The 12,253-nt window shown below is 27.5% G+C and overlaps 1 protein-coding gene across 1 annotated transcript; it reads left to right on the top strand.

The window, feature by feature from the left end:
* Positions 1–1,247: 1,247 nt before the first annotated feature.
* Positions 1,248–12,244, top strand: LOC126839395 (gamma-tubulin complex component 2-like). The gene is made up of 16 exons (XM_050574712.1): positions 1,248–1,750; positions 1,825–1,980; positions 2,544–2,691; positions 2,755–2,908; positions 5,937–6,065; positions 6,172–6,326; positions 7,126–7,254; positions 7,317–7,493; positions 7,557–7,716; positions 7,788–7,959; positions 8,855–9,108; positions 9,850–10,021; positions 10,088–10,262; positions 10,322–10,468; positions 11,626–11,780; positions 12,026–12,244. Exons 1-16 carry the CDS (start codon positions 1,695–1,697, stop codon positions 12,087–12,089), a joined length of 2,403 nt encoding a protein of 800 aa, XP_050430669.1. The 5' UTR covers positions 1,248–1,694; the 3' UTR covers positions 12,090–12,244.
* The last annotated feature ends 9 nt before the right edge of the window (positions 12,245–12,253 follow it).

Here is a 12,253-nt window from a genome sequence, read left to right on the forward strand (position 1 = left end):
TTACACAGGCAGCATTGAGCATAATATGCCGCCCGCGAAATCAGTCGGCCATTTTCTCGAAGAACAAATCAGTGTATTTTTATATATATATACGTGTGTATATTTATTCACATATCCAAACATAAAAAATGATAGCATATTTTGTCCTCCAAAAACATGGCGGGTTGATTCTGTGATATCAAAGAAGTGTTCAGGGCCCGATTGTACATAATTCCGCAAAAACAAAACGTCGGACACTGATCAGTCCCTGCATATCTAGGTTTCCCTTCTGGTTATTCAGTGATACTTCTAAGTACTAACCCTAAACCCCGTGTTAATTTTAATCAGTGTTCGGGCCTCGAGGTTTGGGACCTAGTAAAAACATTGGCTTTGTTCGTTATGAAAAAAAAGTATACGCTATAATTAGTGTAGTGTAAGGGGTGTGATCAGGTGTGGTATTTCAAAACAAATGTTTTTGGTGTAGATCATTGATTCTAGAACAAACGGTCGGTGTGAAAAAAAGTGTACACTGACACAACACTTTTTAAAACAAACAGCGTATACGACTACACTATTTTAAAACGAACTAATCTATTGAATAAACACTAATTATATTTAAATATTTACATCTGTAATATGTAATTTAATATTGTCTGTGGTATAAGTACTACCATTGATTATAAATAATAAGCGTATTTACGCGGTGGTACCGAAAGCAAACACGTTTATTGTTTGTGCTTATGTTTGAAAAGGATAGTTTGCTTACCGCAAAAATTATTTTGCATTATGATAGGTACCAAACATTACAAACTGCTGGAAGTTATTTACTGATAAGAGCAAACATTTTATTAAACAGTACAGTTTCGACATTAAAACACCGCTAAAATGGTTAACAGCAAACCGTTTGCTTTCGGTACCTTCGCGAAATACGCTTAAATCCTAATGGTTCTGTGAACTGTGATGTGAATGAAGTCTAATGAATGTAGATGAAGTCTGATGTAAATGATCCCAGCTTTTCAAAATATTTGATATCCCGCGCATGCGCAATAGTAATGCCGTTAGGTTGTGTCGAATCTGGATGGCGGCATGGTTGAAATATATAGGTAATTGCACATCGTCTCGAATTGTTATCTTCAGAAATAAAATGACAGCGTAACGAGATTTCAATTTTACTATATACTTTACTACTACTGTCCGTTATGTTGACATATTTGTTTTATCATCGAATATTTTCGATTTTTTATAATTTAAAGAATTAGGGGTATATGTGCAATAACCTTGTATATTTCGATCATGAATAGCGGAACATCTTATATTCTTATCAGTAACACAGGCTATATGATATTATCTATTCTGTGATATTAAAGCCTGTGTCAACTGTGAAGTGTGAACCGCCAGTACTCACAGCTCACTACTTATTATAATAAGTAATCGGTATAACTGTAGTGTACAAATTTTCAGCACGGAAGAGATTTTTATAAGAATTTGTACTCGAGTGTCCATTAGTATTTAGTAATTAGTGATTATTGGATACTGATTTGTCCGTAGTCGAGTAGTAATTTCTACATTCTAGCCGATTTAGTTATAATATTGTTATATTTTATGAATAGCCTAATTATTGATTTTATTATAATAATAATAATAATATATTATAAAATCATTAGCATCTTAAATTTAAACAATACAAGTTTTCTTTATCTAATTTATTAAATTATATGATTACTATTATGGATCAAACAAGACCCATTGAAGAATTAATTACATGCTTTAGGTATTTACTGTAATTTTTTTTTTAATTGTCTGTGAGAACTGCTGAAGCTATAAATTTATGATTTGTAAAACTAGGTCCAATAGTACAGTTGATGACATTATTGAAAAATTAGAGGGGTGGAAAAGAAATGATCACAATATACATGAAATATCTAAAGATCAAATTTTACAAAAACTTTTATCGCGCTCTGAGAATCCAGAGATGTTGAAAGAAAAGCTAAAGAGCATGGGGTAAGTAATTTTATAAAACTATAAATATTATAATTTGTAATTAAAAACATACATCATACTAAGTAAAGCTGGATCTAAATTTAAGTAATGGGATTTGAAGGTAATATTTTCTGTTTATTTAATAGCGCAGTTTAAAAATTTATACCTAATTTGTTGCAACGTATCAAACAATCTACAGATACGATAAGGAATTTAAAAACAAATGCCTTAAAATCACTTTCCTATTTTTTTTCATTCTTAACATCCATTTACTAATATTTCTTATTTCTCTACCTATCATTCATTATATATCCTATCTATTGGAACGAAGTTCCTTATTGTATTATTTTACTTCTCGTTAATCTAGTCCTTTCAATAATTATTTTTTTAAATCAAAGCAACCGACAATTATTAACTATACATAAAAAATTTGTTTGTTTAATTTAAGACTAATAGGAGGCAAAATTATACTAATAACTTTCTAAATACATTTTTGGAGGAGCATAGCCTCCTACTGCTGTCCCTTGGTAGTATAACACTTATAATTAATATTATAAAAAACAAAGTATTCTCTCTTCTTTTAGGAAAGTAAAACTGGTAGATAAATATATGCATTTAATTCAAGAAGTAAGTGAAGACAAAAAGTTAACTGCATTTTTAGAAAAAAGATATAGAGAATATGAACGTGATTTATCTTGTTCTGACCATGTGCATTATAAAGATAAAATTGAGGTAAATAAAATATTTGTTAAAAATAATAAACAACTTGTTATGTGTTATGTTATATTATTTTAGATAATTAATGAATATCAAAAACAACAGGAACTTAAAACCAAAGATAAAAAAATAACAAAAAGTAATGTATATTATGTATGTCCTTTATGGAAAAACGTAAGAAAATACCAAGCCCTAGATTACTTTGATATTATTATGGCATCTACACATTTTGGTGAGTTATATTTTTTTACAACAAAGTATTCAACAATGTTTTGACAGTGTCACTAAAAACAAAACAAAATTTCAATTATGAATTAATTAACTTAGTGTATCTGTTATTTTGAGATTTTTCAAAAAGTTGTGGTCCTAGAATGTTTTCTGCTTAGGGCTAGATGGAAAAAAATATGTCAACTTGTATACTTCAAATATTATTTGTATTTGTGTTATCTATATTGTAAATAATAAGTCAATCATGTTAACCTCAGGTGCACAGCATCTTTAAGTAATATAACATTTGTGGATAACATCTATAATTTATTTATTTTTTAAAAATAACATCTATAATTAATTTTTTTTTTTTAAATGAAGGAGTATTTGGTGCTCACTATAGTCAGTTCAACACTCGGTCATGAGCGCTCTATTTGCTGGGCAAGAAATCGTCTGGTAAAAAAGAGCTCCTTCCAGCAGCAGACTGACGACCCGTTCTGTATAGCGAATTTGTTTAGAAACCATCTTATGATAACGGCATTGGGCCTTTAGGCCCATTTAGCTACATGATAATGATGAAGAATAAATCAAATTATTAAATAGTGATGACAATACTTACCTAAAAAAAAAAATGTTGGCTTTTGTACAGAAAAGAAATACTATTCATTTAAAGTATAATTTATTTTTTATTTTTTACCTCCAACATTTTAAATTACATTTACATGAAGTTTTTTTGTACATAATTTATAAATATTGATATATTATTCAGTTTCTCAATAGTGATTCCTTAAAATATGAAATGTAACATTTAAATATTGTGGCGTGTATCTGAGGTTAACAATATTGACTTAATATTTACAATAGAGGTAAGAAGTTCTGAAATGTTTACCGCTGGTTTCAGGTTTTACATTTTTTTTTTTTTGTGGGTTAAAAACATTTAAATAAAGTGTAATGTTGTTTTAAATGTAAGATATTGATTTTTCACTAGCATGGATAGTTATTAATTTACAACAGGAAAAATTAGGGTATATTTTTTTCCATTGAGTGAAAAAGCAGAAATTTCCCATGGGCACAATTTTTCAAATAATTTCAATATATATTATGTAATTATTCAGAATTAGTTTTCCTAGAGAAGGCTAGCAAAAAAAATCAAATTTTAGGTTGGATTATAGTACTCTAAATTAACCTTCTGGCTCTGCTGTCATATACTTTTTTTGGTCTACCGTCAAATGGCTACGGTATGTAGGTCTACTACGATAAACAGCCTACTAGTAACAAAATGTGTAATATATAAAATTTCAACAAATAAAATATTTTAATTAAATAAATACAATTTTAATAATATTTACCATTAAAAAAAAAAAATGTTTGTTCCTCCTCTTCGACAGTTTCAGGGTGATTTATTTTGAGGCGATAACTTTTACCTCTCTAATATATATGTATTTCATTATTTTTCTTGTATTCTAGGTAATTTTGAACCATGTTTTGTACTTGAACATGATTAATTAGTTAGAAAATTCGAGTTGTAATGTGGCCAGCTCTTAATTGGGTTATAAGAATATTATTATCTCTTTCATCACGCTGAATATTTTGAAGAAATTGCCAAACGTTAGCATGATGTGTTTGAACTATTCTTTGAAATTTAGAGTGCCATCCTTCAATCTTATTTTTTGTTATCAGATCTAAGTAGAACGCTTTGGTAAATTCCATGTTTTTGATGGATAATAGTGTCGTATCTTCTCCGCCCTCTAGCTTGGCGGCCTTTGACATACACTCACTTAATCTAGTCATAAATCTCAAGGACATTTTCAAAAATGTCTATATTATCTTCCATAGGTACAAACTATATTGCCATAAGTTTCCTAATATTATTCTTAATATTTACATTGTTTCTATCATCATACTATAATCATACTACTTATTTCTATCATCTTAGTCTAGAATTTAATACTTTTCTCCGTATTGCTTCACTGGAATGAAATAACCATCCTTTAATAGCAGTATTAGGGAAAATTTCCCGAGCTGTGTTCTTCACTGTTTGTTGAGAATCTAGTATAATGCTTATATTTTGCAACACTTCATTTATTATACTAGATATGAGATTTTCTGCTACAAAACCAATATACTTATTTCCTGTGTCAAATTTCTTGAATTTGTAATTTATGTCAAATTACATATAATTCATATAAATTATCGCTAATACATTCGATTACAATTGCGAATTATGCTTCTAAAATGATTAACAACATTTTTCAATATTAAAATATTTTTCCTTTTGTTATTTATTTTAAAATCATATTTTAACAAAACTATACTACATGGTTGTCATGTAGTTTCGTTTACATATATAACATAATAAAACATTTTTGAATGGGCTAAATAATATATTTTTTTAGTTGACACTATTATACTAGCATATTTTTTGTTGAACCATTTTGTGCAATAGACAATTTTTATCTAGATTATTTTTATTGGACAAAAAGACCTTGGAATAATCTGTTATGTGCTAAACCTGATTTTTCAGGATACACAAAACCCTAACCATAAGTGTAGTAGACGTAGGCGCAACTAGACCTACATTTTAGGGGGTGCTAAAACTAAGTATACCTGACTAATCATAATTCTTACCTTCAATTTTCAAACTATTAGATATAATTTAAAATATTTGAAAACAAAAATATTCTAAAAAACAAATTTCAACAGAGTATGAACATTATTAAAATTTTATGCGTACAAATCAAGAATTGGGGCTTGAATTTTTGGGTGTGCTAATTTTGAGTCTGGAGGTGCTTAAGTCCATTTTGCATCCCCCTAGTACTACCTATGGTAGTAGATAATACATAAAAGGTTTTATTTTTATTTTTTATTTATTCTATAAAATGAAGATAGAACAAGAGATTTTTATCATATTATAGCTAATTTTTTGCTAAATCCAGGGGTACCAAAACCTCAAAATTGTAAATCTGGTACTTTTTCTGTGCCAATGACATTGTGTTATAATCACACTATATTTCATAATTGCAATGTGTAATTCATAATTTTATATATTTTAGATCAACCACCCATTGAACAGAAATTTATAATTAATGATATTTTATCTTGCCTCCAAGGTTTTCATGGACAATTTATCAGTCTTGTCAAGCATGATACAAAAATCAACTTTAAAATTAATGAGTCTATTGGTTTGTATATGACTTTTTTATTATTCAAATTATTTTATTTTATTATTGCTGAATCTATACTATACCCATGAATTAATATTACACTTATTAAATTTTTTTTTGCTAGGTCTTGAATATGAGTGTTTAATACCAAAAATTTTAAGACTAGCTTCAGCATATGCTATTATTTGCCGATTTTGTGAAGAAAACCGACAAAGTCACAATGGATATGTTAACCAAGCTTTAGCTTGCTATTTAGAGAAATATATACGTGACTACCTTGTAAGTTAATCAAAATATGTTTCATTACATCATGGCATACCTTATTGACATGAAACGTAAATTTATACTGTTTTTATTTTTAATAGGACTAAAATACTTATTACAAATCTTTCCGTATATCTCTTTTCTCTGTGTACATATCACATTCACCCACTTCTTTCTCAATCTATCACTAACTGCTACGGCTGCTACCAATCAAATATATATATTAATAAAAACCCGGTTATATCATCCTTGCAGCTCGACCATAGCACATCTTGCCTTATCGAATAAAAACTAAAATTCAACACAGCTATTTTATTGAGTTAAATTAATTTGAATTAAAAATGTTACTTTTATTCTTATAAATATATTATATATTTTTAACATTTTCCAATTTTGTTTTACTATTTCATGATAGTCTGTTCTTCCAATATGCCCAAACCATCTCATCCTGCTTACTAATTTTCTTGGCTATTGACGCAACTCCTAAACATTCTCTAACAAAACTACACTAGTCACTTCACACGTCCATGTCAGCCACTTCCATTTTACTTTTATGTTTCATATTTAGTACCCAGCACTCACCTCCATATACTATTGATGGTCTTTTACTGCTGTATTATTGTTAAATTAAGAATCATCAGCAAAAAATTTTTTAATTTTAAAATGTAATGTATATTTGTATTTACTTTTTAAAGTACCCTATATTAACCCTACTTTACCATTATAAAACCCTGCTAAAAAATCTATTTATTAATAATTTCAAAAAATGTTTAATGTGTTAACTTAAAATATATACTCGTTTTTTATTTTTTAGAATTTCATTATTTCACTTGAAAATCAACACCAAAATGGGGATCTCACTCTACAATTACTGTTTTCTGCTGCAGAAACACAATTTTCTAAAATAGAATTTATAGCACATATTATTTCAATAATAACTGAAGTACTATTCTGTATTATTAATTTTTTTACTTCCTTTTATTATTATTTTTTTTTTCTGAATAGGGGAAAAAAATAGGTGGACAGACACTTTCAGTATTGCATGAAAAAATGCTAGAATGTTGTGCAGATGAATTACTAAAAAATCTTTTGGAAGGAATGGCTCAAGTATCTACTATTCCTTTTTTTGATTCTTTAGAAAAATGGATCTTTAAAGGACAAGTGTTTGATCCATGTGATGAGGTACTATAAGTCACAACATGTTTTTTCTTAAATTGTTTTATTATAAAATATGAATTCTATTAGTTTATGATAAAAAGTGGTAATTTAACACTCAGTGATGATACAGAAAAATACTGGAATAAATGTTATGCTATAAAGCATGAATTTGTTCCTTCTTATTTGGAAAAGTACAAAGAGATTATTCTCAGAACTGGAAAATATTTAAATGCTCTATATCATTGTAGTAAGTCAATATCGTGCTTAAGTTCCTTACCTAATTATAATTGCAAACATGTTTTTTTTTATTCTGTTTAGATGTATCTGAAAAATCTAATTTGGTTTATAAATCTGACAATGATGAAAAACTAGTGTACTCTTTGTGGTGTTCAACAAATTATTTACAAATTGTAAATAATGCTTATATGTTTGCCAGTACTAGTCTATTAAATATGCTGCTGAATGATTATGATCTTATGAATAGATTAAAGTAAGCTTGTATCAACAATTAATTGATCATAACATCCAAAAACTTTTCTTTCATTTTGTATGTAAAACATTGAAAAACAGGGTAGTGATAGGGTGTGAAATTTCTAAATTATTATATATTTTTGTTTAAAAACACATATAAAAATGATTTTAACTGCTAGTGTTTTTAATTTTATTTGTATTTTTCACTATATATGTAACAATTCATCTGATAATATCAAAAGGGTTATGAATCTGTGCTAGTTAATTTTCTGAAATAAAACTCCCATCTGATTACTAAAAAATTGTTTAACAAATGACTGGCTTCAATATTTCTTGTAACTCTTAGAAGTAGTTTACAAAAATGTTAGTTGTACATTTTATTTCCTTAAAGCATAACAAACAATACCTATTAAGAGGCCATAATTTCGCTCAACGGTTATCCAGGTGACACTCAACATCTGAAGTTAAGCTGTATTTGTCATTGCTTGGTCTACCCGTGGTTATTAGTGGCAACCTATGCCAAATCCCCTATTGACATCACTTCCAACCTAAACATACAAAAACCCATCCAACAAAATACATAAGCTATCAAATTAATAGACATAGCTACAAAAGCTAAAATTAAAAAAAAAAATCCTTTTAATTTAATTTGATACAATTTTATGTAATGACTGACAATATATGACAAATCTAATCTAGGGCAAACAACAATTGTACAATTTAATTTAAAAAAAAGTTTTAAAATATGAATTTTTAAACTAAAAATTATGAAATGACAGTCCAAAATACTAAATAATGTAAAATATTTTAACTTTACTATGCTTATTGTTACTAAGTGTTACTATGTGTTACTACTGCTTTAACTAAATAAGTGACACAAATAACTGTTTATATAAATTATTTTTATTTTTTAGATCAATTAAACGTTACTTTTTATTAGAACAAGGAGATTTTGTAGTACATCTATTAGACGTTTGTGATGATGAATTTAAAAAACCAACAGATGATATTGTGTACAATAGATTGGAATCATTATTAGACATTTGTTTACGAGTGAACGTAGGTTGCATTGATCAATACAAGGATGACATTAAAATGGAATTGAAGAAAGATCCACTTAGTTTTCAAATATTTAAAATTTTAGCCATTCAAACTGAAAAGGAAAAAGGTCATACATGAAAAAATGATACTAATTTTAAAATAGTTGTATATTAAAATAGTTAAATAATATGTAAGGAGAACGGAAAGTGCTATCTATTTAGGGGCTAAAGATATGCAATACTCAACTAATATTGATTTAGAAGGAATTTATTATATATGACAATTTATTTAATGATAAGTCACTATAAATTTGAGCTTTGAAAATTGTTATTGAATCCTAAGGAATAATTTTCTTGGAAAGTATAAAAAAATTATTGAAAAAACAAAAATTTATGAAAATTTAAAGTTTATGGATTTTGTATTACATAAAACAAATTTCTGCAAAGACAAACATCTTAGAAAGTTACAGCTTAAAAAATGTAATTGCTGCAAGTTCTGGTCACTAGCATGGGAAATTGTTTGAATAAATAGTTTTATTTGTGTAAATTATTTGATAATACATCACTGAATCAGATTTAAATTTGTTTCATTTATTAGAAAGTTTTAAACTAAAACTAAAAGCCTATTTTTTAAGTATAATTTTATTAAAAAATAAATTTGGTATATTATAAAAATAGTTAAAATATAAATGTTAAACAAACATTTAAATCTTATTAATTAAAAAAATATATATATATATATATTGCTCGAAAGTGTGCGTTTTAGTATTTATTTGTATGAAATTTTACTCTTTCCGTTCTACTAAAATTCCACTACGCATCACTATTTTGTATATTGAAATATAAACAATTTTTTTTGTATTTTATAGATTACATTAACTTCCAACCGTCCTCAAACTTATTAGGAATACAGTCATTTTGTTTAGGATTGACTACTCAATGGCCAGTATCTTTAATATTTAATGAAAATGTTATATCTAATTACCAAATGTTGTTCCGCTTACTGTTGTTGTGCAAAAATGTGGAACGTCAATTATTAAAGTATTATGTAAAAATAAAAAATAAACATAATATTATTTATTAATATACTATTTTATTTTCTTTAAGAGTTTGGCTTGGCGATAAACGACTAAAAAAAGTGTCTTTTTCATCTTTAACCTATAAAAAAACATTTAATTTAAGACAAAATATGTTATTATTTGTACAAAATCTTGAATACTACATGTTTGAAGAAGTTATCGAAACACAGTGGCAATCATTTATCTCCGCTATTCAATTTAATGTAAAAATTAAATTATAATTAATTTTAATTAATATTACTAATTCTGATATTTTATTTAGGTGAAAAATGTTGACGAGTTATTAGATGAACAACAAAAATTTCTTAATCAATGCTTAAAGAATTGTATGGTGACCAACCCAGATCTCATGAAAAGCAGCAGATATCTGTTAGAACTGTGCATGGAATTCAGTGATTATATATTAGAAGTAATGTTTGATTACATGTTTTTTATTTTTGTGTCAGAAATTTAGTACTAGTTCACAATATTAAATTAAAATTAAAAAGTACTGAAAATCACTATTTTATATTACTCTAAAAAACAAATGTGTTTATATTTTATGTATAATATAATACACACAGCAGACGTTAGGTCCACATGTATTACGATTGTATGAGGGACAAGTGGTAAGTCGGCAGTGTTTTAGCGCTCACTGTCCCCAGATTGTCTCTCGGCTATAGGTAGTTCCTCTCTTTCGGCAAGCAACTTTCTAAAGAGAGAGACTACCTTCCTCCTTATAGGAAACCAAACTAACCCATAAAACCTACAATCAGTCGATAAAGCTATTCACTATAAATAATATGAATATTAATTATGTTGGTACATTTACATAGGTTCAAGTCACCCATGTAAATGTAAATTTAAAAAGTCTTTCTCTCATGGTGTTCAACCCTTAAGGTTGGTTTTGCACTTGGACATGCGCTCTCCACTCTTCCCTGTTCACAGCTAACCACTTCAGTTCAGTGTAGCTTGATAGTCTAGCATCGGAAATCATTTGTTTGACAATTGAAGTTCTTGGACGCCCTTGGCCTTTTTTACCTTCCATTTTCCCTTCTATTATTCTGTAGATTAGTTCATTTTCGTGCCTCAATATGTGACCAATCATGTTCCATCGTCTTGCTCTGATGGTTTTGAGTATCTCTCTGCCTTCATCTATTTCACTGAATATGCTTTCATTGGTATGGTGTTCTATCCAACTCACTCTCACCATCCTTCTCCAACACCACATTTCAAAGCTTTCGAGTGTTCGTTGTTCTGCCTTATTTAGTATCCATGTTTCGCAGCCATATAGTGCCACACTCCATACATACGCTTTTATGAAGCATTTCCTCACTCTAATACTCATGCTATTGGAGCATAACAAATTTTTCTTATTCATAAATGCTAACTTCGCCTGTGCGATTCTGGATCTTACTTCCATGACGCATATTCCATCTTAGTTGATTAAACTGCCTAGGTATTTAAAATGTTGAATAAATCTTTATAAAAATAAAATTGTATAATTGATAAATAAATAACAGTTTTTTATATATTGACCACTAAACATAGGCACTTTTCAAATAAGCAACATAATTTATGTTTCAGCTACCAAAAAGTAGAAGTAGTTCAAGACTTGACTTTGAAAAAAACATACAAATATTAGAAAACAAATTTACAGCTGCAATGATTGATCTTTTAAAATGTATACGAATCATGAGTCAAATGAATAGTGGTAATATAATCTGCAACTTTTTATACAGGTAAGAAAACATTTTTTTTGTGATGATACTGATAAATATTAGTTATAATATAATTTGAAAAAACACGTAGTATTACTTTCAATACTTTTTTAATATTATGTTATAGTACTATAGTAATGGGGATTAGTAATATTATTATTATTTTTGTTGCCATTTTTCTTTTATTTAGTTGAACTATGCATTGATATATGTTAGTTATATATGCATGTTTTATTAATTATCTTAAAAAAGTATTTTTATTTTAGAATGGATTTCAATGGAATGTACACTGAAGAAATACAAATGGACAATTCAACATGTTTTTCATAGAACATTATTTTCCTCATTACAATATTTCTGATTTACAAAAATCAAAAACATTATTTTTAATTGCTCTCTAATCGTTGTAATACTATGAATTAAATATAATACTATCACTAATAATATTAATAAATAATAACTAGTATAAGATTTTTATTTACAAATATACCTAT

The sequence above is a fragment of the Adelges cooleyi genome, unplaced genomic scaffold (assembly GCF_023614345.1).
Source record: "Adelges cooleyi isolate 19-005CV unplaced genomic scaffold, UGA_ACOO_1.1 ACOO_flye_CR_arks_rails_tigmint_CR_PRNA_30, whole genome shotgun sequence".
NCBI classification, from domain to species: Eukaryota; Metazoa; Arthropoda; class Insecta; order Hemiptera; family Adelgidae; genus Adelges; species Adelges cooleyi.